The 23,592-nt window shown below is 43.7% G+C and overlaps 1 protein-coding gene across 6 annotated transcripts in view; it reads left to right on the forward strand.

Moving 5' to 3' along the window:
* LRCH3 (leucine rich repeats and calponin homology domain containing 3) overlaps positions 1 to 23,592 on the forward strand; it is a 95,754-nt gene that overhangs the window by 46,372 nt on the left and 25,790 nt on the right. For 2 of the 6 annotated variants that reach the window (XM_081007445.1, XM_081007444.1), the window contains exons 7-16: positions 1,724 to 1,817; positions 2,276 to 2,396; positions 4,721 to 4,869; positions 9,029 to 9,105; positions 12,652 to 12,747; positions 13,047 to 13,098; positions 13,448 to 13,597; positions 14,714 to 14,761; positions 17,055 to 17,108; positions 21,759 to 21,839. In XM_081007445.1, coding sequence (XP_080863571.1) covers positions 1,724 to 1,817; positions 2,276 to 2,396; positions 4,721 to 4,869; positions 9,029 to 9,105; positions 12,652 to 12,747; positions 13,047 to 13,098; positions 13,448 to 13,597; positions 14,714 to 14,761; positions 17,055 to 17,108; positions 21,759 to 21,839 — 922 coding nt within the window. The remainder of the gene's footprint in view (positions 1 to 1,723; positions 1,818 to 2,275; positions 2,397 to 4,720; positions 4,870 to 9,028; positions 9,106 to 12,651; positions 12,748 to 13,046; positions 13,099 to 13,447; positions 13,598 to 14,713; positions 14,762 to 17,054; positions 17,109 to 21,758; positions 21,840 to 23,592) is intronic. The other 4 variants (XM_081007448.1, XM_081007446.1, XM_081007447.1 and 1 more) reach the window with 3 other exon arrangements.

Raw genomic sequence — 23,592 nt, forward strand, 5'->3', positions numbered from 1 at the left:
CATGGGAAAGCCCTGTTTTGAAGGTGGAAGCCCTTGTGGAGGGTTTCCACCGATGGGGCTTATTAGGCAAACCCCCCACTATTCACTATGTAAATGACATCTCTTAAAGGTAAAGGGACCCCTGACCATTAGGTCCAGTTGCGGACGACTCTGGGGTTGCGGCGCTCATCTCGCTTTATTGGCTGAGGGAGCCGGCGTACAGCTTCCGGGTCATGTGGCCAGTATGACTAAGCCGCTTCTGGAGAACCAGAGCAGCGCACGGAAACGCCGTTTACCTTCCTACGGAGCGGTACCTATTTATCTATTTGCACTTTGACGTGCTTTCAAACTGCTGGGTTGGCAGGAGCAGGGACCGAGCAACGGGAGTTCACCCCGTCGCGGGGATTCGAACCTCTGATTTGAACCACCAACCTTCTGATCGGCAAGGCCTAGGCTCTGTGGTTTAGACCACAGTGCCACCCATCTCTTATATGCCCTTAAAAGCATTTCATACTGGGTTTCTGCAGGGTATCCCATATAAGTGGCTGCTGCTTACACGGCCTCGGTCCAGTATATCTGAAGGAGCATCTCTACCCCCATCGTTCTGCCCGGACTCTGAGGTCCAGTGCCGAGGGCCTTCTGGCGATTCCTTCACTGCAAGAAGCCAAGTTACAGGGAACCAGGCAGAGGGCCTTCTCGGTAGTGGCACCCACCCTGTGGAACGCTCCCCCCACCAAGTGTCAAAGAGAACAACAACTACCAGACTTTTAGAAGACATCTGAAGGCAGCCCTGTTTAGGGAAACTTTTAATGTTTGATGCATTACTGTATTTTAGTACTTTGTTGGAAGCCGCCCAGAGTGGCTGGGGAAGCACGGCCAGATGGGTGGGGTATAAATAAATTATTATTATTATTATTATTATTATTATTATTATTATTATTTATTGAAAATGGTGGTATACAGCATTCTAGCCCATCTCCAACACAAACTAGGGCTGTGTACATGTTGCACCTTGAAGCACAATTTTCCCCTCAAAGAATTCTGGGCATTGTAGTTTACCACTTACAGAGTTACAGATTTTTTTTTTGAGGGGGGGAAATGTCCATTGAAATGTAGTTGTTTTTCTTGGATGGAGCCTTTCAGCTGAAGCACCAGAGTTAACCCCAAATTAGTATCAATGTATATATTTTAATTAAATCCCATTTTTTCTTGTCTTCCGGGAAGCCCAAAGTGACCTTTAAAGGGCTGCTCTTATTTTGATGTTTTTGTCCCCTGTGTTCTGAGTGCTGTGCAGACCATAGGCATGGCCCTTATGTTTTCTGCCTGAAGAACATGGCTGCACACTAAAGTTTAGGCAAAGATGACAGGGAAAATGTGCCACAATAAAGGAGCAGCAAAGGTTCACCAGTGGCTGGTAGACCTTGGTTTTTAGAGGAGCTACGTTTGCCAAGATGGCAAGTTGTACTCTTTTGCAGTGCTTGAAAATTGTTTTGGTAGTGGCTGAATGCTTTGCAGGCCAAGGCAACTGATCAGCAGCCCAAACATTTGGCTAGCAGAAAGGAACATTTCTCAGTCTGGAAGAACAAGACCTCTTTAGCTGGATCGCATTATGTATGGAAAAATGCAGTATGACTAACAGGTTGAATATGTCCCCCGATACTGTCTGGTATCTAATCTTCTCCCCCCCCAAAAAATCTCGTTTGCTTTTTGCAATAAAATAACTAACATTTTATCTGCTTGACAGCCATGAAGAACTATATTCCAGCCGACCATATGGAGCACTGGATTCTGGCTTCAATAGTGTGGACAGCGGAGACAAAAGGTGGTCAGGAAATGAAGTAAGTATACTTGTTTTGTTTCTATTTGGTGGATAATTGTAGCATATGTGAAAAGGAAAAAGTCAGGCAGAACAGTCATGGAAGACTCAATTGCTAAAATGCATAGGGCTGCAATTTTGCAATGGCTTATTCTGCAGTCATCCAAGGATTGAGGCCAGTGTGCCATTTCCACATCTGAGATTATTTTCAATCTGATAATGGTGGTGCAGGAAAGGACTTGCAAGCACTGCTCTTTGCTCCACATTTCATTTCAAAACTCTTTAAATTGAAAACAATACAAACTCACAAAAAGTGTACTTTGTCTACATGTGATTCAGATCACTGGAGTGACTTGAAGGAGGAGCTCTTTCTAACATTCTATTGGAGTGCTGCAGATCCTGTTTTTGGAAGCTGGATAAAAGTGGACATATTTCACAATCTCTGTTTTCTTAATTGTCCGGTGTATTTTTTCAATGAAGCCTACAGATGAATTTTCTGATCTTCCTCTGCGAGTGGCAGAAATCACAAAAGAACAAAGACTGAGAAGAGAGAGTCAGTACCAGGAACATCGAGGGAGCATGGTTGTCACCAACGGTGGAGGTAAATGGCACTCATTTGAGAAAAAAGCCATCAGTACATATTTGGTTGCTCCCACGTTGCATGGCAAGATTCTGGTGCGCTTTGTGGAGCATCATCTATGCCCAAGAAGTATCTTTTCAGACCTATTTTATTTTACCCCTTTGTCTTAAAAAGCTCTATATGCAGCTTAACTGGAGGAGCCAAATGGCATTTTTACGCAGCCAGGATGATGGAGTAATCTTTATTTTAGTTTCTCCTTCAAATGCTGATAAGGAATGACTTCCAGTAGCTCCTAGGAGAAGAGAATCCAAATAACACTTAGTTCCACTACCACAAGAGGCTGTAAAAAATTGAGGACCAGGAAACAGTAACCTTTAACTGAGGGAAATTGGGTCTCTTTGAATTTATCTTCCAGCATATCACCTTTAAAAAATAATTTAAAAACCTGTTGACTTGCTCCTTGTGTAATTTGCTTCTTATCTGCACTATTCTAAAGGATAATAGTTCAGTCCACAGGCCATTGGGAACAAGAATCCTTGAGGGATTTTGGATGCTGGGTTCTGCAGTATTTTCATAAGGTTTGCTGCTGCAACAACAACATAGCAAAGCCTTATTGGGCTTACAGAAGCAGTGATGAATAAAAAATGCCCCAGTTAACATAATGAGTGGAGGGATCAATCAGAGCAGACCTTTCTGAGCGTCATGCTCTTGTTGTAGCTTTCATACACTTCTGAATGTGTGTGAGTCCCTCCCCCCATTTTATTCCTTTTACAATCCCTTCCTCTTAACCTTCTGCTTTCTTAATTTCACATTTTATATGTGAAGGTAGCCAAAATAAAATATAATTTCAGGCTTGAGTGCAAGCATCATTTTTGGTGTTTGCAGAATAATCTAACAAACCAAAAGCTGTTCTAACATGTCATTTTACAGATTCAAGTTGGTCAGAACAGTATTGCTTTGCATGTTGATGTGCATGTCTCACTTACCAATTCACAAAGGTGCTTCAGAGGTTTCTGAGTTTGCATATTGATTAGAAGCCAGAAATACCCGTAACTTAAAGCACTTCTTTGGATATGGATATCAGAAGTCTAAGCAACTTGTGTTTGCAAAAACAACATTAGATAGAATTGGGATGCAAGATGACCTTAACAGATTGGAGAACTTGGCCCAAACTAGCAAAATGAATTTCAACAGGGACAAATGTGAGGTTCTGCACGTTGGCAGGAAAAACTAACTGCACAAATATAAGATGGGGGACACCTGGTTTGCCAGTAGTACATATGAAAAGGATTTAGGGGTCTTAGTAGACCACAAGCTTAACATGAGTCAACAGTGTGATGCAGCAGCAAAAAAAAAGCTAACACTGTTCTAGGCTGCATCTACAGAAGTATAGTGTGCAGGTAAAGGGAAGTAATACTACCACTCTATTCTGCCTTGGTCAGACCATACCTGGAGTACTGTGTTTAGTTCTGGGTGCCACAATTTAAGAAGGGTGTTGACAAGCTGGAAGGTGTGCAGAGGAGGGCAACCAAGATGATCAAGGGTCTGGAAACCAAACCTTATGAGGAATGGTTGAGGGAGTTGGGTGTATTTAGCCTAAAAGAGGATACTGAGAGGAGATATAGGAATCAAGCTAGGAAGCTGGGACCCGAACCAATGGATTCAAGTTACAATGCAGGAGATTCCAACTAAACATCAGGAAGAACTTTCTGATGGTAAGAGCATCTTCAGCAGTGGGGCGGACTCCCTTGAGAGGTGGTGGACGCTCCTTCCTTTGAGGTTTTTAAGCAAAGGTTGGATGGCCATCTCTAGTGAATGCTTTAGTTGAGTTTCCTGCATTGTAGGGAGTTGGACTAGCTGACCCTTTGCATTCCTTCCAACTCTACAATTCTACGGTTCTATAGTCTTGAGAGACTAATATTGCTACTCACCACTAATAGATCATTCTTGGCAAGTAAGCCAAAGTGCAGGTGGAAAAGAGTTTTTCAATTTAATGTGTGTTACGTAAGTGAATTGCTGTAAACTATTCATTTCTGGTTACATTAGTGGGCAATAAAACCCTAGCATGGTGGGATTCTTCTTTGTCTATAATGCATTCTAAAGTATGAAATGGCTCTTTGTTTAATATTAGTTGGAAATCTCCTCCCAATCAGCAGTTTTTATAATAGCTTGATCTATAGTTTGCTCGCTGATTGTATGAGCCACTCTGCAGCAAGAGATTTCTTGAATAAATATGGTCAGACCTGATGGAGCTGCTGCAGTCGAACTCCTGTTAACTCTCTCTGCGCCTCCCCCTTCCCCCAGCTGCTTATCTAATTACGGTCCTTCTCTTTGTATATGCCAAGTGGAACATGATCTGGATCAGATCGACTTTATTGACAGTTGTGTCACCGAAGAGGAGGAGGAAGAGGTGAGGCAATCCAGGTGCATGGAGTCAGACAGCCTCAGCTCACAGTTCATGGCATATATTGAACAACGGCGAATATCTCACGAGGTGGTGCTTCCTTTTAATTTGTGTGTATGTGCCCCTGTGAAATTCCCTTTTGTTTGTGTTGTTTCTCGTCCACAGTGGCTATTATTGGTTGACTTTTAGATCTGGAGATTCAGAGATTTTGGAGCAGTCCCAATGCTGTGCTTTCAGCTCCTGGCTCAAAGCACTGTGCTCTGGGGTCTTGTGGGTGTTCAAGGTGCTAGTTTTGATTGCAATAGAGTCTCAATGGATATCTGCTCAATTGGCCTTTCTCTCCCTTGTGCTATGTCCATGGTGGTCCGTGCAACAGTCTGGGTGCAGAATCTGAGAAGTATCCAATGGGACGTTGCCTTACTTTCCTCCTCTCTCCATTCCCCCCCCTCCTCCTCATGTGCCCAAAAATCTGTTCCAGATTTTGAGGCTGCATGGGTCTGCAGGAGGGAGGAGAGGAAGGTGAAATCCCATTTATATGAGCAGAAGCCCGTTCTGCCTGCACACAGACAGTTTTCCAGTGCTATATAGCCTCACCTCCCATTACCACCCCCACCCCTAAATCCAAATTAGGGTGTTGCAAGCAAGGGGGGCAAGCAAGGGCTTTTTTCAGAGGTACTTGGATATGTAAAAATAATTATATGGTGCTTTGCTATCCTTTTATTGTAGGCAGTTTTATGCCACTTCATTGTATATATCAAATCCATTCTGATCTGCTTTTAAGAGTTTTCTTTTAGCTAGTCTGCATTTGCATCCTCCTTGGGTGGGTGTACCTCAGATATTGTCTCATCAGCAACCAGAGTGTGGATCCAAGTCCATCCACTAATCTCAGGAGAGGGGGGGGGGGGTCCAGGCCTCTTGGCCTGTTAGCACAAATCTACCCCTCCCAGTATACTGTCATGGCAATTTCTGATGCCCCAAGGGAAGGCAAAAATAAAGGTCAAGCATCTGTAAAGTATGACTTTTCTGGCTTCCTAAGAAATAAAGACATTCAACAAGTTTTGGGATTTATTCTTGGAACATAAGATTGAACAGTGTACAGCCTGTGTCCTTAAGCATTGTGCTGTTTTAAATCTGCCCCGTGGTATTTCAACTGAAAGGTTACAATTAAGAAATCCAGGCTCATTTCCTTGTACCAGCATTCTCACTTTAGAGTCTCCAGTTGTTTTGTGGGCCAGCCTAAAGGAAGCATCTCTTCCCCATAATGAGAAGAGTAGGGAGATATTTTCTTCATTTCACATCATTAGATGCATAGCTTTACAGTAACAAAAAAATTAGGCCCAGAAAACAGAACTGAATCCCCATTGTTCTGTTATATTGTGCCTTCTGGTTTTTCAAAATTAGACCAGTTTAGTTTTTATGCCACAAAATGGAGCGAGCTTCTTGAATGAATGAGCTCAGCCATTTTGGGACGGCATGCTCCTTGAGATAACAGTGTGTTTTTTTGAACCTTTTTGAGCATGCTTTTTATAGGGCCAGTTTGATTACAAACACCAACTTTGAGAGTTACGTGGTTGTTCATTCTGTCATACTCTGCAATAATCCTGAATCAGTGTAAACAGGTCTTTGAGGGAATGTATACAAGTGCCCTTCTATGCCACTATTAAAGTAACACTGCAGTGGCTACTTCACTTTAAAAAAACGAAAACCAAACACCTCTGGTTGGAAGCAGCTAAATGGCTGTAGTTTATAGGCAGTTAAATGCTGAGGCCAGTTGCCTTGTGTTTAACTCAAAAAAGTGCATCCGTCGTTGCAATTCTGAAAACTTTATAAGATTTCCCTCTTGACTGCTCTGCATGTGCCACCTGTGAAGAAAAAGTACAACACATTACATATTTTGTGGCTTCCTGCAGCTGTGCAAATCCTCCGAACTAGACATGCTTGTAAGACCTTCTCTTCAGACTGGCTTTTTAATAGATGCAGCTAAGCTGGCGCAGGGGCAGTTTGGGGTTTTGATGGATTCAGCGCTATGTGGAAGAACATGCCAATGTATTTTCGGATGCCTGTTTCTAATCTGGAGATATATTTAAATTAATAGAGCTGTTAAAATGCTCTCCAAACGTTAGAGTGTGTGCTTTGTTTAAAGCTGAAATCCTTGACTGGTTCAAAGTAAACTTAGCAACCTTTGGAAGGGTACTTAATGGCAGTGAGTGATATAATATTGGCTCTTTTTTGCAGCCTTAAGTGTCTCCTTTAAAACTAAGGGCGGTGGGGGTAGAATTCACTTTGGTTTTGGCCTTTTAACTGCTGTGGGCATATTGAGGGGCAAAGGACCCCCTCCTGTTACCATCTGGACTGTAGGAAAGGAAGGGCTCTTAATAAGCCTAAAATCACTAGGAAATGTTAAAGTAATACATTTACTCCTCCGTGACCTCTAATCTAAACCTTTTCTGCATAAGTCTAATGGGAGGCTTGAAACAGTGGGCTGCATCCCATGTGTGCAGGCAGCCTGCACGGGATAATCTTCTACTTTGCTTAACAAGTGGCCCATTCTGCAATCGGATTACAATCTGTGCCTTCACATACATGTTACAATGCGAAACTGGGTTGAAGCGCATTTTGTTTGGCTGATTGTTGTCCCAGTGATCTCTTCCACTTCATATCCCACGCATATGTACTTGGGGGCCCAACATAACCGCCATTATTCTCTTAAGGCTAAGCGGCAGTGAGACTTGCAGTTCCTTAATTACCGGGATGATCTTCCAATTGAGTGCACTGGGGTTTCCCCGGGGGCTGAATATGCTGCTTTTGTGTACTGTGGGATAATACCACCATGTCTGTGGGCCAGCTTAATTGCTATTTGTTCAGTGGTTGGCTAAAAAGGTCCTTTATATTTCCCCCCCAATTTCCATTCTTGAAATTGCAGTGGCTCATATTTCTTCTGACCGTATATTAGTTCCGCAAGTCCAGTAATGAGACAAGAAGGATCACGTTGCTGCCCAAGGCATAATTCAGGAGGAGACCCGTAGGCTGCTAAAATCCAGAATTCTCTTCAGAGTTAGCGAGGGGGCGCCAGCTCTTAGTAAAAAATAAATGTGTATGTGTATGAACTCAAACCACTTTAAATTACAACAGTATTTTGGAAAATAGTACCTAAGAACAAATGGGTCATTTATAGATTTTGTTTCAGTAAACGAGATTGTTAGTTTGAGAATTAGTGGCCTTTAAGATGTCTAGATCAAAATTAATCCATGCGAGAAAAATACTAGACAGGAGGAAGTTAAGGATTTTGCTTTAGGAAAATGGGTTAATTTACATTCAATGGACGCCTTCATCTGCCCCTGCCGCAATAAAACAGGTCTTTTCAGCCACAGCAGGCACTGTAATTCTCCAACGGTTTGACTTTACCTCCGATGGCTGACTCTTCCATTGTCTCTCGAGACAGATGGATGCGAACAACCAGTTTAACAATGGTCACCTTTAGGTTCAGCATAGGCTCAACATTGAACTAAACCTAACTGTGGTTTATTACTTTAATCCCAGTTAGGAGTTTAAAAGTAAAATAAAACTGTAGTTTTCCTTGCTGAGGTAATCCCCATCCTTGAAGGGGTGTGCTCAAGAAATGAACAGCTTGAGCTACTTGTCGCCTTGAAATAGGGAGGCAGGAAAACTGTCTTGGTCACGATTTAATCTGTGCAGATGTAGTACTTAGGGCAAGCCATGATTTGCAAACCCAAATCCTAGCTTTAGGACAATGCTTAACTGCTGTTTAGGTATTCACACATTACATTAAGCCATGGTTGATTGTTTTGTCTGCAGTGGGGCATTAGCAAACCTGTTGAAATTTTGACGGCATATGAAATTCCATGTCCTTTTTAAGTAGTGTACCTCATTAGAAAAGTGGGTAATACATTTAAAAATAGCTCTTTTTCATCCCCATGTGAATTGAAGCTGTCAGATTTGAAAATCTAAACAAGACAACACTGAGGTTTATAAAACCGACAAGGACCAAATACTAAAACCAAATACTAAAAATTAACTCATTTTCTTATAGCACAGTGCTTCACTTCCTCCTGTCTAGTATTTTTCTCACACTGATTAATTTCGATCTGGACAACTTAAAAGGCCACTAATTCTCAAACTAGTTTGGTGTGATTGGCAGACTTGCTCTGGCAAAGGGAGGTGACATTTGCAACCATCCACAATGCACTAGAAATAATTATTTTTGTATCTCATTTCTTCCTTCACTAAGGGTTCACCAGTAAAACCAACACCCACCCGGGAATTCCACAGGTCAGAAGATGCCAGAAGATACTTGCATCATAATAGGTGAGTACTTTTGTCAAGAGAACAAGCTGGCCATCACAAACACTCTTTTCCAACAACACATCAAGACATCAAGATGAGGTGGCAAGAATACACAGAGGAATTATACCAGAAAGATATGGATGTCTCGTACACCCAGGTAGTGTGGTTGCTGATCTTGAGCCAGACATCCTGGAGAGTGAAGTCAAATGGACCTTAGAAAGCACTGCTAATAACAAGGCCAGTGGAAGTGATGATATTCCAGCTGAACTATTTAAAATTTTAAAAGATGATGCTGTTAAGGTGCTACACGCAAAATGCCAGCATGTTTGGAAAACTCAGCAGTGGCCAGAGGATTGGAGAAGATCAGTCTACATCCCAATCCCAAAGAAGGGCAGTGCCAAAGAATGCTCCAACTATTTGCACTCATTTCACACGCTAGCAAGGTTATGCTTAAAATTCTACAAGGCAGGCTTAAGCAGTATGTGGACCGAGAACTCCCAGAAGTGCAAGCTGGATTTCGAAGGGGCAGAGGAACCAGAGACCAAATTGCAAACATGTGCTGGATTATGGAGAAAGCTAGAGAGTTCCAGAAAAACATCTACTTCAGCTTCATTGACTATGCAAAAGCCTTTGACTGTGTCGACCACAGCAAACTATGGCAAATTCTTAAAGAAATGGGAGTGCCTGATTACCTCATCTGTCTCCTGAGAAATCTCTATGTGGGACAAGAAGCTACAGTTAGAACTGGATATGGAACAACTGATTGGATGAATCCCAAGCCGGAATTAAGATTGCCGGAAGAAATATCAACAACCTCAGATTTGCAGATGACACAACCTTGATGGCAGAAAGTGAGGAGGAATTAAAGAACCTCTTAATGATGGTGAAAGAGGAGAGCGCAAAATATGGTCTGAAGCTCAACATCAAAAAACCTAAGATCATGGCCACTGGTCCCATCACCTCCTGGCAAATAGAAGGGGAAGAAATGGAGGCAGTACTTTTCTTGTGCTCAATGATCACTGCAGATGGTGACAGCAGCCATGAAATTAAAAGACGCCTGCTTCTTGAGAGAAAAGCAATGACAAACCTAGACAGCATCTTAAAAAGCAGAGACGTCACCTTGCCAACAAAGGTCCATATAGTTAAAGCTATGGTTTTCCCAGTAGTGATGTATGGAAGTGAGATCTGAACCATAAAGAAGGCCGATCGCCAAAGAATTGATGCTTTTGAATTCTGATGCTGGAGGAGACTCTTGAGAGTCCCATGGACTGCAAGAAGATCAAACCTCTCCATTCTGAAGGAAATCAGCCCTGAGTGCTCATTGGAAGGACAGACCCTGAAGCTGAGGCTCCAAGACTTTGGCCACCTCATGAGAAGAAGACTCCCTGGAGAAGACCCTGATGTTGGGAAAGATGGAGGGCACAAGGAGAAGGGGACGACAGAGGACAAGATGGTGGGACAGTGTTCTCAAAGCTATGAACATGACTTTGACAAGCTGCGGGAGGCAGTGGAAGACAGGAGTGCCTGTAAGAAGAGTCAGACACGACTAAACGACTGAACAACAACAGCTTTTGTTCCATACGCTCAGAGCTTTAGGAATCAGCAAGGTGAATCATGCTGCAGTGTGAGGAACATGTCACCTGATAAATTGGGTGCCATTTCTTTAGTTTTGTGGTCACAAAGTGTTGTATTTTTAGCACAGGGTCCCAGTCTTCGCGTATATCGCCTTACTGGGCCAATTGCAAACATAATGTTTCTGTCCTTGTAACCATGGTTGAGAGATCAGGAGCCCCTCAGTGTGAGGGTTTTTATACTCCTTGCCCCCTAACACCTGTAATTCCCCTCCACCATTCCCTTTCCATAGCAGTGTTGCATCTGCACCATGTTAGCAATCACCATACTTAGAAGTGGGGGTTGAAAAGTAATTTGTTATAACGATGGTTGCCATTCATTTTCAGTGTATACATATTACCAGGTCTGAAAAGGGAAATGGAGGGGGGTACATGCAAGAGAAGAAGGAGAGGCATATGCAAATAGCCATGGTTAAGAATCTGATAACATCATGTCTGCACCAGGTTATGGTGTGTTACTCGTTATAATACAATCCTTTTATTGGGTTGTTGGATGCAGAAGTATTTTGTCCCACGTAATACACGATCGGTGTCAGCAGTAAGTCTTCACTGTTCACCATTTATGGCAACAATGCTCCCAGTTTTTGTTAAGCATAAGCAGCGTTGCTTCATAAATGAAGCTTTGCAGCTTGTAAGGAACCATTTTTTCCAGAACAGAAAGAGGAACCTGCTAGATTATTATTCACCAGTATTACAGAATAATCCTCCTTGAAATCTGAGCCTTTAAAAGGGTTTCCCCTGCCCTGCTCCCGGTTCCATAGCTGATCCAAATGTAGCAGGGACTGCTAAAACAAAGTAAATGTGTTTTTTGAAGAGTTTGTGTGCTTGGTAGATAAGCTTTTAATTACCTAACCAAAAATGGGCAAGATGGTGATGAGCCTGACCTGGGACCCTGGGAGCTTAAATTAGAACAAGGCATCCGAGTGGGATGGTGCCTCAGACTGGCTTGTGCTAACAAAATCTCTATTGTTGGTTATCAGGATAAATATAGATCTGGTTAAATTCATGCCAGCTTAAACTGCCTTATTCATGATATTCCAAACCAGACTTAAGATTCATGGATAGAGAGCAGGAAACGGTTCGTTGGCTGCTGGTGGGGACGCTGCTAATGAATGCTGCTCGTTTTGGGGAGAACTGATGCTGCTTTACAAATTACCATTGTCCGCCTGGATGTTTGCCTGCTCTGTTCCCCCATGCTCAACTCATCCTTTGTAAATAAGCAGATATTACAGATCACCAAAGTGCAGCAAGGCTCCAGCACACTCTCCCCATGAGAGAGCTAAAACCCTTTGGAAGACTGACCCTGGCGCTTCCTGGTGCTCAGTGAAGTGGGGGAGCGCAGGACAATGTAGTTCATTTAATCAGAATGTCATCAGCTGCAGCTAAAGTGAAGGATCTGTCAGCTTTGATAAATCTGTTTCTCCACTTTGCCTCGAGTGGGAGCTTAGTATGCAGGCCTAGAAGAGAATCTCATTTTCTTCAGAGTAGCAAAAAAGAGTATGTCACTAGAAATTTAAAAGCAAGATATCCAAATGAAATTTGAGGCTTTGTGGTATACATTCAAAGTGCAAATAAACTTTTAGAGCTGAACTTGATCTTGCCATTTATGTTCTCTCTCACCCAACCTGATAATTGTGGTTAAGGGTGATTAACTACATCGGTTTTGTTCAGTTTGAATGTTTTTATTTCTGAGGAAATCCTATCTTTCTTCATCTTTTCAAAATTCCATTGCCCAAGGCAGCTGATTCTGCACTCTACTACCCATATTGAATTTAGTTGCTGCTTAGCCCTAAAACATGAACATTTTAGGCCTGGTTATCTTAATTTTACTATTTTCTTAAAAGGGTTTTTCTCTGTCTACTCATATGCTGTAACATTTCTTCCATTTTCTCTGGGTCAATTACCACTACCACCCACTGTGTATTTGTGTTTTCAGAGATGGAGATGAATTAAGACGACCTGAAAGTCTGAGCTTGACACATGACAGAGACCGACAGCAACTTCTGAGGAACTGCTTAGACCGAGCAGAAAGGTAAGGCTGTGAGTGATATGTGTTGCCCCTCATTTAAAATGAGGCGCAGGTCTGGCCCATTGTGCAAATAAGCTTTCTTTAAAAGCAAGCTACAGCTGTGGCATCCTATGTAAAATTGACTGCACAGACCATTTACTGTTGCCTATGGCTTAATCACTTTGTGCATGTTGCCCCAAGGAAAATGTTTAGATAATTAGGAAGAGGAGCTTTATTATGTTAACCATCTTTTTAGAGCATTATGCACAGTGAAGGGGAAATATTTATTTTGTATCCAACAATGTTCTGTTTTGCCCCCTCAGAGGTTCTGGCGACTCATCTTGCCTTCTTTTGCTGTCCAGCACCCATAATCAGGTAATTCGTGTTGCACATTGGGAAGTGTGCTGCTTAGTGTGTAGCTCATGGGTAGGCAAACTATGGCCTGGGGGCCGGATCCGGCCCAATCGCCTTATAAATCTGGCCCGCGGACGGTCTGGGAATCAGCGTGTCTTTACATGAGTAGAATGTGTCCTTTTATTTAAAATGCATCTCTGGGTTATTTGTGGGGCATAGGAATTCGTTCATATATTTTTTCAAAATATAGTCCGGCCCCCCACAAGGTCTGAGGGACGGTGGACCGGCCCCCTGCTGAAAAAGTTTGCTGACCCCTGGTGTAGCTGGTTGCTTTCTTTCTGATGCACATTCCAAATTAACGTTCTTCCAGGTCTCTCACTCGGATGCAGATCTACACAAAAGGCGCGAGCATTTAGTGGAGCGTACCCGGAGGGAAGCCCAGCTTGCTGCGCTACAATACGAGGAGGAGAAGATGAGAACAAAACAGATCCAAAGGGAGGCCGTCCTCGACTTTGTCAAGGTAGGTCAAGTGAGGTTTTCAGGTTTAGTGTGCAATTCTCCAGGGAGAGGTGGTGGTGGTGGTCCCATGCTTTCCAGTTATACAGAGGCCTCAGTGCTCCCTCTCTTGCGACTGTATATTTAAAGGCCAGACCTTCTCCCACCCCAGAAGAAAGTTGTAGGGGGTCACCGCTCCAAACATAGCATGGCTAGTTGTGCATGCACACACCTGTACACTGAGCGCGATAGGAACCCTCCCCACTCTGAATTAGTCTGCATGCTGAATAATCCTCTTCTAATTGCTGCACAGAGTCTGGCATTGCTGTTAAGGTCCACATATACTGAGGGTGGGAGACAAGTGGTATTGGCACCATGTTCTGCCCCACCCCTGATTCATTCATCCATACAGGGTTTGCCACACCCCTACCCAGGAGCTGAATCTTGCCCAGTTTTTGTTTTTAAGAAGTCTAGCAGCTGGTCACATGGTTTGGCAGCAGACGTGTAATAAGATACAGGCTACTTCTTCTGAAAGTTGATGGGGAACAAATAGTTCTGAAAGGGTTTAAGGTTTTACATGACTGGTTGTTTAATGATAGGCCCTGCTGCTTGCTCTGTTTTACTGGAAATTGGATTGCTTTCGTCACCATTGGGGTTTTCATCACCCTCCACACAGTGAGCTCTTTGAGTGGGGGCTTAGAGGACTGTCACCCAGAGCACAGCTGCATCAGACTGTGGCTGCACATTAGGTGAAAGAAACATATCACAGAAAGTGGTGAAGATCAGGAATGATTTGGGATATAGTTTGTTTAAAGGGGTCTTCCAACTTCATACTTTTGTAATGGATTTATTATCATTATGATGCAATGTAGGAGTTGTAGACCAACCCAGCTTTACAGTAGCAGATTTAGGAGAATGCTGATGTATTTGGTTCCAAAATTGAGTTACCTAAGAAACATAATGCCAACTCTAACCTCTTTCTCCTAGGCAGGTGGGTTCTGTTCACAGGTCAATAAAATGGTTCAGCTTAGGAACTGCTTATGTTCGTGGAACAGTTCTTGCCCATCTTGCCACCTTATTTCCTATTTACCTGAGCCTGCGTGCTTTTCCCTAGTAAATTGTTCCTTTTCATTCTTCCAAGCAAAAGGCATCCCAGAGCCCTCAGAAGCAAAGCCCTCTGGATAGCGAGGTAAGAACTAAAGCTTATAAACCACCTTCTTGTCATTTCCTAAGCTCTTTATGGGGGGGGGTCTCTCTTTTACTGAGGCTACAATCACTGGATCTGACTTAAATCTGTTCAGGACTGAAGCGTAAGCGTAGGGTTTAAAGATCACTACTGTGCCACAGCAGAGAGATGTCTCTTCTAAACCTTCCCCCCACCCCCACCCCTGTTTTGACGTTGGTTGGACTGTGGATTTGTCCATGTAGTCTGTGTCTTGTAAATGTGGCAAATGTATGTAAATAGACCTATTTATATCTGTTCCAAGATCTTTCTTGAAACAGTAGAGCTGACGTGAGAGCAGATATATTGGGAATATTAAAAAGCACTTTTGGAACTGCTGGTCCTTCAGCAGAACTAAATCCACCCTGAACTTCCAAGTTGTCATTGAACTTCTGGGTTGGCCACCAGATCCAAGGCTTTTTGCATTGCTTAACTGAACAGTCAAGCTCTGCTTTTGCACACTTGCTTCTTCTCTGCAAGTGCACTGGCGTCAGAGCACAGGTTGGCTTCACGGCATGCTCTGTTCGCTGAGTTTTAGCAATTGCACCAGTCTTTGCTTGCTGGGCGCCCTCCATATGTTTTAGACTACAGCTCCCATCAACTCATCTTGAAAAGATACTGTAAATCTGGAAAAGATTTAGAAAAGGGCAACCAAAATAATGAAGGGGATTGGGGGGGAGAGTCACAATATTTGGTGCATTTTAGTCTAGAGCAAGGGACGCGGGTGGCGCTTAGGGACACGGGTGGTGCTGTGGGTTAAACCACAGAGCCTAGGACTTGCCGATCAGAAGGTTGGCGGTTCAAATCCCTGCGACGGGGTGAGCTCCCGTTGCTCGGTCTCTGCTCCTGTCCACCTAGCAGTTCGAAAGCACGTCAAAGTGCAAGTAGATAAATAGGTACCGCTTTGGCGGGAAGGTAAATGGCGTTTCCGTGCGCTGCTCTGGTTCGCCAGTCATGCTGGCCACATGACCCGGAAGCTGTACGCCGGCTCCCTCGGCCAATAAAGCGAGATGAGCGCCGCAGCCCCAGAGTCGGCCAGGACTGGATCTAATGGTCAGGGGTCCCTTTACTAGTGTAGAGCAAGGGGAAAACATGACAAAGGTATATAAAATTATACCTGGTGACGAGAAAATGAGTAGAGAAAGGATTCCCTCTCCCTCTCATAACACGAGAATTTGTGGACATCCATTGATACTGAATGTTGGAAGATTCAGGACAGACAAAGGAAAGTCCTTTTTCACCCAGCGCGTAGTTAAAACTATGGCATTCACTCCCATAAAAAGTAGTGATGGCTACCAACTTGGATGGCTTTAAAAGAGGAATAGGCAAATTCATGAAGAATACAGCTATCCGTGGCTGCTAGGCATGATGGTTGTGTTCTTCCTCCACTGTTGGAGGCAGTCTGCCTCTGATGGCCAGTTGCTGGAACTCCCAAGTGAGTGGGGAGAGGGCTGCTGTGACACACAGTTCTTGCTTGTGGGCTTCCCATTTGGACATCTGGCAAGTCATTGTAAGAACAGGATGCTGGACTGGGTGAGCCATTGGCCTGATCCAGCCAGCCATGCTGGCTGGGGCTGATGGGAGTTGTAGTTCAAAACATCTGGAGGCGCCAGGTTGGCAAGAGTTGAACTTCATACTTGTAGGGTAGCCAGCACTCAAGGCTGATGATATTGGTGCCTTGGAACAGAATTTTGGTTGGTTCTCAGCCTCCCTCACATTGGCATCTGTCTTTCCCCACAAGAAGGTTTTATACACCACCAGGGCCAATTTTCTTGTTTAGCTAACGGAAAATAGTTTTTACTTCATGATCAGCCTGTCATAAGACACAACACAATAGACCACAAATACATAGGAAAGTGTTTTCCAGTAGTCTGCTTTCTGTGACTCTGGACTGCTTCCAAATAGTTCTGTTCTTTTTATTTGATCTTTGTTTCAGTTCCTCCCAGGCTGTGTGTGTTCTTTCCTTAATATTGCAGCGTTCTCCACTGGAAAGATTCACATACCAAATCCTGCTCTTTCTTGGACTCGGCAGCTGAAAGCAAAATAGCTCCTGAATCAGTTGCAGATGTTTTTAATGCTGAGATCATTAAGAGACTAATAGGTTTCTTTCCCCTCTCCCCATTGTTTCAGTTATACTTTACTGATTACCTCCATGTGCCTTCTGCATTAAGAACCTTGTCAGTTCCAGATGTCTGTGTTTGTCTGCATATTTTGTGGTGGTCTCATGTTTCTGATGTTGCCATCTCTCCCGCATCCCCAGTGTCCCTTCCCGTCCAGAAGGTCTCAGCACACTGATGATAGTGCCTTGCTGGTGGTAAGAATCCTGCACGCAATGGCCTGTTTATGTGTCAGCCTCCTAGATCATAGTTAGCATGTTTTCTATGGTTTGCTGAGATTAGGCAGTTTAGTACTACTCCTAAATAGCATAAAACATGGCTGTCTTAATTATAATAGCAATTTTGGTATAAATTGTTACTTTACCCTCCTTCCTTCTGCCTTGGAACGGATTGCAGCTGATGTTCACAGCTATGTGTTCCTGAACTTCCTGTTCTGATTTAGTCCCTGGAACTCATAAGATAAGTGGTTGGTGCAATTCGTGGAAACATTAAAGGTGTGAATAAGCTTTAAGGGGTGAAAGCACCTAAGCAGGTTCTTAGGTTCCTGCCTGGCCTACTCATGGAGTCATCCACACATCAGCTATATAGATAACACATTCATTACAAAGCCCAGAAGTGTTCCAATAAGTACCAGGTGTTATGTCAAGAGATGGTATCTAAATTTTGCATTTCCATTTCCTTGCTGAACCAGTTCAGTATCATAACATGGAATCATAGATTTCGAAGAGGCATGATGTCACCCAGCCTTGTCTATCCAGCTGCAGGATCCCTGTGGCCTAAATCATACATCACAGATACTCATCCATGATTTCCCCTGAAGAACTACTTTTGTAGTTGTTTGGCGCATGGCCCTCTGAATGGCTGCTGGTGATCCATTTGAGTATGTTTAGTTAACCATGACTAAACGCTTTGTTTTTGCCCCTCTGTTTAAATCAGTGGAGGTACTTTTACATCTCTCAAGTATGAATTGCCTATTTAAAAAAAGTTGTCAACATTTCATGTAACACCATTTCCATGTTTTATGCTATTTCCTTCCTCTGTTGGTATCTCAAAAATAGCGATTGAAATCCATTTTCATGTTCTTTCCTGGCCTGCTTTGCTCTGCGTGCCTTTGCATGATTTGCATGCCTCCAGTATATTTGCTCATTTGTATTCTCTTCAGTTAAGTGCTTGAGGTTTCATATGTGCAGCCATGTTGCTGGCTGAAGAGCACTGAAACTTCACCTAGGTGTGAAGCAGGGACACCCCCCCCGGCCCCCCTCCCATCCTGGACATTACATTCAGGCATTTTCCTATTTGTGACATGAGAGTACAGGGAAGGCAGAGGCCAGAAAATGGGTTCAAAAGTGTGGTTGAGAGAGAACTCTGCTTAATGTTTACTATGGTTAACATTGATGCCAAATTAAACCTTTAAAATGGTGGGAGTAATTCGTGTTGGAGCAGAGACGGGGCACACAGTTCTGCAGCCCAGTCCCTTAACTTGTCTTGTTCTTCAGTTCATGTAAGGACAACTGGTGATTAGAAATAGGAAAACTGAGCATTTGACCTTTTCTGACTAGAGAAACCTCTGTCTCTTGAAAATTGTTGTTCAGTAGTAACCAAGCTAGCAAGTTGGCAGCAAGCGTGGCACACAAGTTGTTGTTTTGTGTCCCTGTTTTGTGTCCCTGTTTCAGGCATTCTTATTGTTGTGGATGTAAACTGTTTCTGTCCCTCTCGTTCTAATTTCCATAAACGCCCGGAAAGTGGGATTGATGTGGATGGGTAATTGACTTGCTTGGTCTAGATTTCTTTCTTGCCCTGTCCCAGGACTTGGAGTGAGCTTGTTATCTCAGGCATGCATACTTCCCTGTTTGTCGATTTAGGGCACGATCCGATTTTAATTCTTTTTGACAAATCACTGCTGCGATGAATGGGATTTGGCCAATTCCAGCCATTTCCATCATATGGTTTATACATCTATTTCTGACTCTCTTGAACTGCACTTGCTTACATGGCGGCAGTTTCTCCCACAACATAATAGAATATTGTGTAGAATTCTAACGAAGGCCTTTTGTTCGGCACTTCCCTTATTACATCATAGTGCCTGTTCAGCCAAGACTGCTTTTTTTCTTTCGCTGAACAATGATGTTAACTCCAGTATAGGGAAAATGCATGGAAAAAGGTCTGACAAACAGGCAGTATGAAATTATCCGTGCCCCTCGCCCTTTTACACTTTTGTTGCTTGCACAAAAGTGGACTTGCAGCCTCCCCACCCCCACCCCGGTGTTTTGTTTAGCAGGCTTTCTAGTTGCCTGCTGCAGTGTCTGACTTTTTGTTTCTGGGGCACTGTATGCTTCCAGGTGTGATTAAGCGCTCGCCACCCCCAATTTCTGGAAAGCAGGGTGCCACCACCACCAGTGTGTATTCAACACTAACAGTTTGCGTGTTTTCCCTTCAAATGCATGTGTTGAAGGCGAGAGCAATGGAGATAGGTTTGGGAGGGGCACTGCAGTCGGGCTCCGGACTGGCTCCAGAGCACAGCGGGCATGGCTGTCTGCAGGCATGGCTAGGCCGGGCACGACGCAGCGCTGCCAAGGCCCTTCTATCTCAGTGCAAGCTGACAGGTTAGGAGCCTCCCGCAAACAAGGTGCAGGAGGTGGACACAACTCGCTTTCAGAGGAACAAGTAGGCTGCTTATTCCCCTGATTAGATTTCTCATATTTTATATTATTTGTAGATCACCGTGAGTCTCTTGAAAAGGGCATCTTGGAAACAACATAGAATCACAGAACTGTAGAGTTGGAAGGGACCCTGAGAATCATTTATTCCAACTCCCCGCGATGCAGGAATATGCAGCTGTCCCAAACAGGGATCGAACTTGCATCCTTGGCATTATCAGCACCACGCTCTAACCAACTGAGCTATCCAAGCTCGGTAGTAATTATTCAGCTATGCATTACTCAGTAGTAATAATATTTGCTGTGTTGTTGAAGGCTTAAATTCATGAGCTCCACCCCCTCAAAGTCACTGGACGGCTTTGGAAATAAGTTTAATGATACTTGAAATCATAACATAGCCAGCATTAACTTCTCTTTGTATTTATTTACTGTTACTGATATCCTAACTTTCAGGATGTAAATCCCTCCTAGGTGTCTTAGGGGAAACTGAAATACATTTTTTAAACTACAGTGAACAATATCAACATACAAACAAAAAAAAATAATTCAGGATACTCCTCACCAAGCACTTGGTGATGAAATGACAATAGTGAGTAAGTGACAGCCCAACTAGAGCAGGCTCTGAGGTGGTCCTCACCTCCCTGTCTCCTTCTCTCTTCTGGAATGAGTTCTAGTCCCGTAGCATCTGGAGAGCACCACGTTGGCTGCCCCTGGGCCAAGCATGCATGACACTTTACACAATAACAAACGACAGGACCCAGGGATCCAGTACTCTAAATTTCACCAGTTATACATAGTTAGGCTTCGTTTCAGGTGGGGTGGGGGAATGATGGAAGAAATCTTTGTCAAGTCATGGGCCCCAGAGAAAAGGAAGGCTTTCATGGATTTAGAGAAAGAGGTTTTTCCTAAATAATCCTCATCCATCATGATTGAAAAATTCACTAAGGATATAAAATCTGTACAGTGACACTTGTTACTGGACCATCTTCTGGGATCGGCACTGTGCCAGTTGCCTTTAAAGCTCACCGTAGCAACCAACCGCCGTGTACCTTCTCACATGGCTGCTTCGTCTGCAGTAAGCAGAGTGGCTGGGGAACCTAGCCAGGTGGGCAGGGTATAAACAAATTATTATTATTATCTGTTACCTTTCTCCTGTGTTTCTCTGCACTTCTGGTCCCTATGTTTGCTTGTCCTCTTTCATCTTTTACTTCAAACTCCTTGGCATGAGATAATTCTAATTTTGCATGCAAGTGTCAGATACAACCCAATGCAGCCCTGGGTGGACTTGGAATACAACAAGCGTGGTTGGTTTTTGTTGTGCAAAATTTCTGGCATCCTTTACTCTCGTGGACAGCATTTTATTTTAATTTACTATAATGAGTTATTTTACATGATGCTGTTGTGCCTAGTTCGTTACATTCCCAAGAGTTTACTAATTGAGCCTTGAGGACCAAATCTTCACGCAATCCCCATAAACACTGCTTGCTCGGTAAGAGCTAGCAAGGGGGAAATAAGTCAGTGGCTAAGCCCAAGAGAGTTCACTGTATGAGGGCTGCCCTTTGCCAATGTTCCCTGCATCCCCCAAAGGTGGTAACATCACCACAACATGCAATATGGATGCTGATAATAGGAGGAAATTTTTCCAACCCCTGCAGTGCAGTGATAATCACAACCTCGGCAGTGGCAGGGCTACCACCTTGAACTCTATAGTGATCAACATCTTGCCACACATGACTAAGAGAGTGCATAGTTTGCCAGGTGTTTATTCCACTTAAGAACAGACTTGATGGGGAAATTTAACATGAATTGCTTCAAGAAAGACTGTAGCGTTAGGTTCAGGTAAAGAGAAGAGGCCATAGCTCAGTGTTACAGCACATGCCTTGCAAGCTGGTTCCATGTTCAGTCCTTGATTATCTCTATTTAGAGGGGTTGTAGTTAGCGAGCCTGAAAGAGACCTCCGCTTGGGACCTTGGAGGGCTGGTGCCAGTAAGGACAGCCGTTGCTGGACTTAGATGGATCAGCGGCCTCACTCTGAGTAAGGCAGCTCCATATGTTGATACGCTGTTCTGAGACTGTTGTCAAGGGTAGTCTGTTGGAATCTTCTGCTTTGCACCTTCTGCCTTCTTTAGGTGATTTTCTGTCTTCCTCCCTTTCTTCTCCCCCTTCTCTCTTCTCTGCCCTCTCTGACAGAATGGTTTTGAGCCTATCTTAGTGTTTGAGATTGACAGTAATACCAACACCATTAAAAGGAGGCCGGGGACACTCAACCAGGTGAAGAGCATGCAGCGTGTGACTGTCTTGGCTGGATTTACATTTCCTGCTTACCTGATACTGAGGGCAGCGTTGATCCCTACTCTCGGCCTGTCCTGTCATGAGCTGATTTAAAGCGGAGCCCGAGGGAGAGTTTTCATGTCCAGCTAATGGAGCCAAGAACCACCCTTGCTTAATGGATGACTCTGCAGAGAGTTGGTGGTCCATGTGCACCATGTCTGGACGAGTTAAGCTGGGGGAGGTCACGCAAGATACAATAAACTAAAAATGTAAGATCAGCCTTGCTGAATGAGACTGAGAAGGTCCATCTAATCAAAGAATCACAAAGTTGGAAGGGACCACACAGGTCATGTAGTCCAACCCCCTTCAATGCAGGAATTTTTCACCCAAGGTGGGGCTCGAACCCACAACCCTAAGATTAAAAGTCTCATGCTCTACCGACTGAGCTTCCCAGTTGGCAGAGAGTTTCTTTTGTGAGGCCCAAAGCAAGAGGACACAAAAGAAAGACCTCTGCTGTTGTTCTTCCCTCGCAGTTCAGAAATATGAAGGGTCCATTTAGCTATCGCAGACCCTCCTCCATGAATGTGTTTAGTCCCATTTCAAGGCTGTCTAAATAGGGGGCCATCATCACATCTGGCGGCAGCAAATTCCATGTGATAACTCTCTGTTGTGTGAGGACGTTCTTTCTCCAGTCTTTCCCGAATCTGCTACCCATCACTGGGTGACTCTTGAGTTCAAGTATTCTGAAAGAGGGAGAAGGGGGAGCTCTTTCCACTTTCTCCATAATTGCATGCAACCCTCCATCATATTTCCCCTTATTTGTCTCCTCCCCCTTAACTAAAAAACCCACACATGTTTTAGCTTTTCCTCATAAGCTCCAGCCCCTGAATCATTTTGGTTGCCCTAAGTCATTGCAAAGACCACAGAATTTTGGTTTCTGCATATTAAATCCCATCTGTACCACCAAGAACCACTCCTGGGGCAATTTTCTGGTTTGCCATGTGAATGGGCCAGAATAGGATTGCCAAGTAAACGAGTTGTCAGAGAAAAGCAGTTTTATTCTGACATGACATGATGTCTAACCTGTCTGCAGCAGAAGCTGATAACTAGCCTGTAAAACTTTTCTTGTTTGCAGAATCTTGAGCAGCAGATAAAGGCTGTACTTTCTGGCCACTAAAATAAACTGCAAATGCACACCCATCACTGTGTGTCACTTTTCGTCTGATGTTTTTGGTGCTTTGCAAACTTCTTTTTTGCAGAGGCCATTATGATTTTTCATTGTGAAAATGATCAGGTCCTGTGCTTGCTTAATATTTCATTCGAATCATTTCTGACAAAAGTAAAAAACAAAAAATGAACATACTCTATTATTATAGAAGATCTGGTTATCTGTCAAGCTTGAGAATGGGCAGAGATCTAGGTGAAGGCAGCCTGTCTTCCGTTCACCCAAACAAGCAGGCCTGACCTAGAAGCCATTGGAGAGGTCAGGGATATCATTTGACTTCCTCTGGCCTGCTGTTGTTAAATTCTTATTGCTGCTCTTGCTGACATCCTTCAGGTACCAGAGTGAGACCCTCAAATACGCTTGTGGGCTGTTCTCTGTAACTTGCTTCTTCTTGGTGACACTTCACACAAGATGGTGATTGTGGGTCACTCGCTTCCACCCATGCAACTCTTCTAAAACCTGGTCCTGAGTTTGGAGTCCACTGTGCCTCCCTCCAACAGCAGAACAAAGAGGAATAGCGGAATATTG

Source organism: Podarcis pityusensis (genome assembly GCF_964106645.2).
Source record: "Podarcis pityusensis genome assembly, chromosome: 5".
In the NCBI taxonomy this organism is placed as follows: domain Eukaryota; kingdom Metazoa; phylum Chordata; class Lepidosauria; order Squamata; family Lacertidae; genus Podarcis; species Podarcis pityusensis.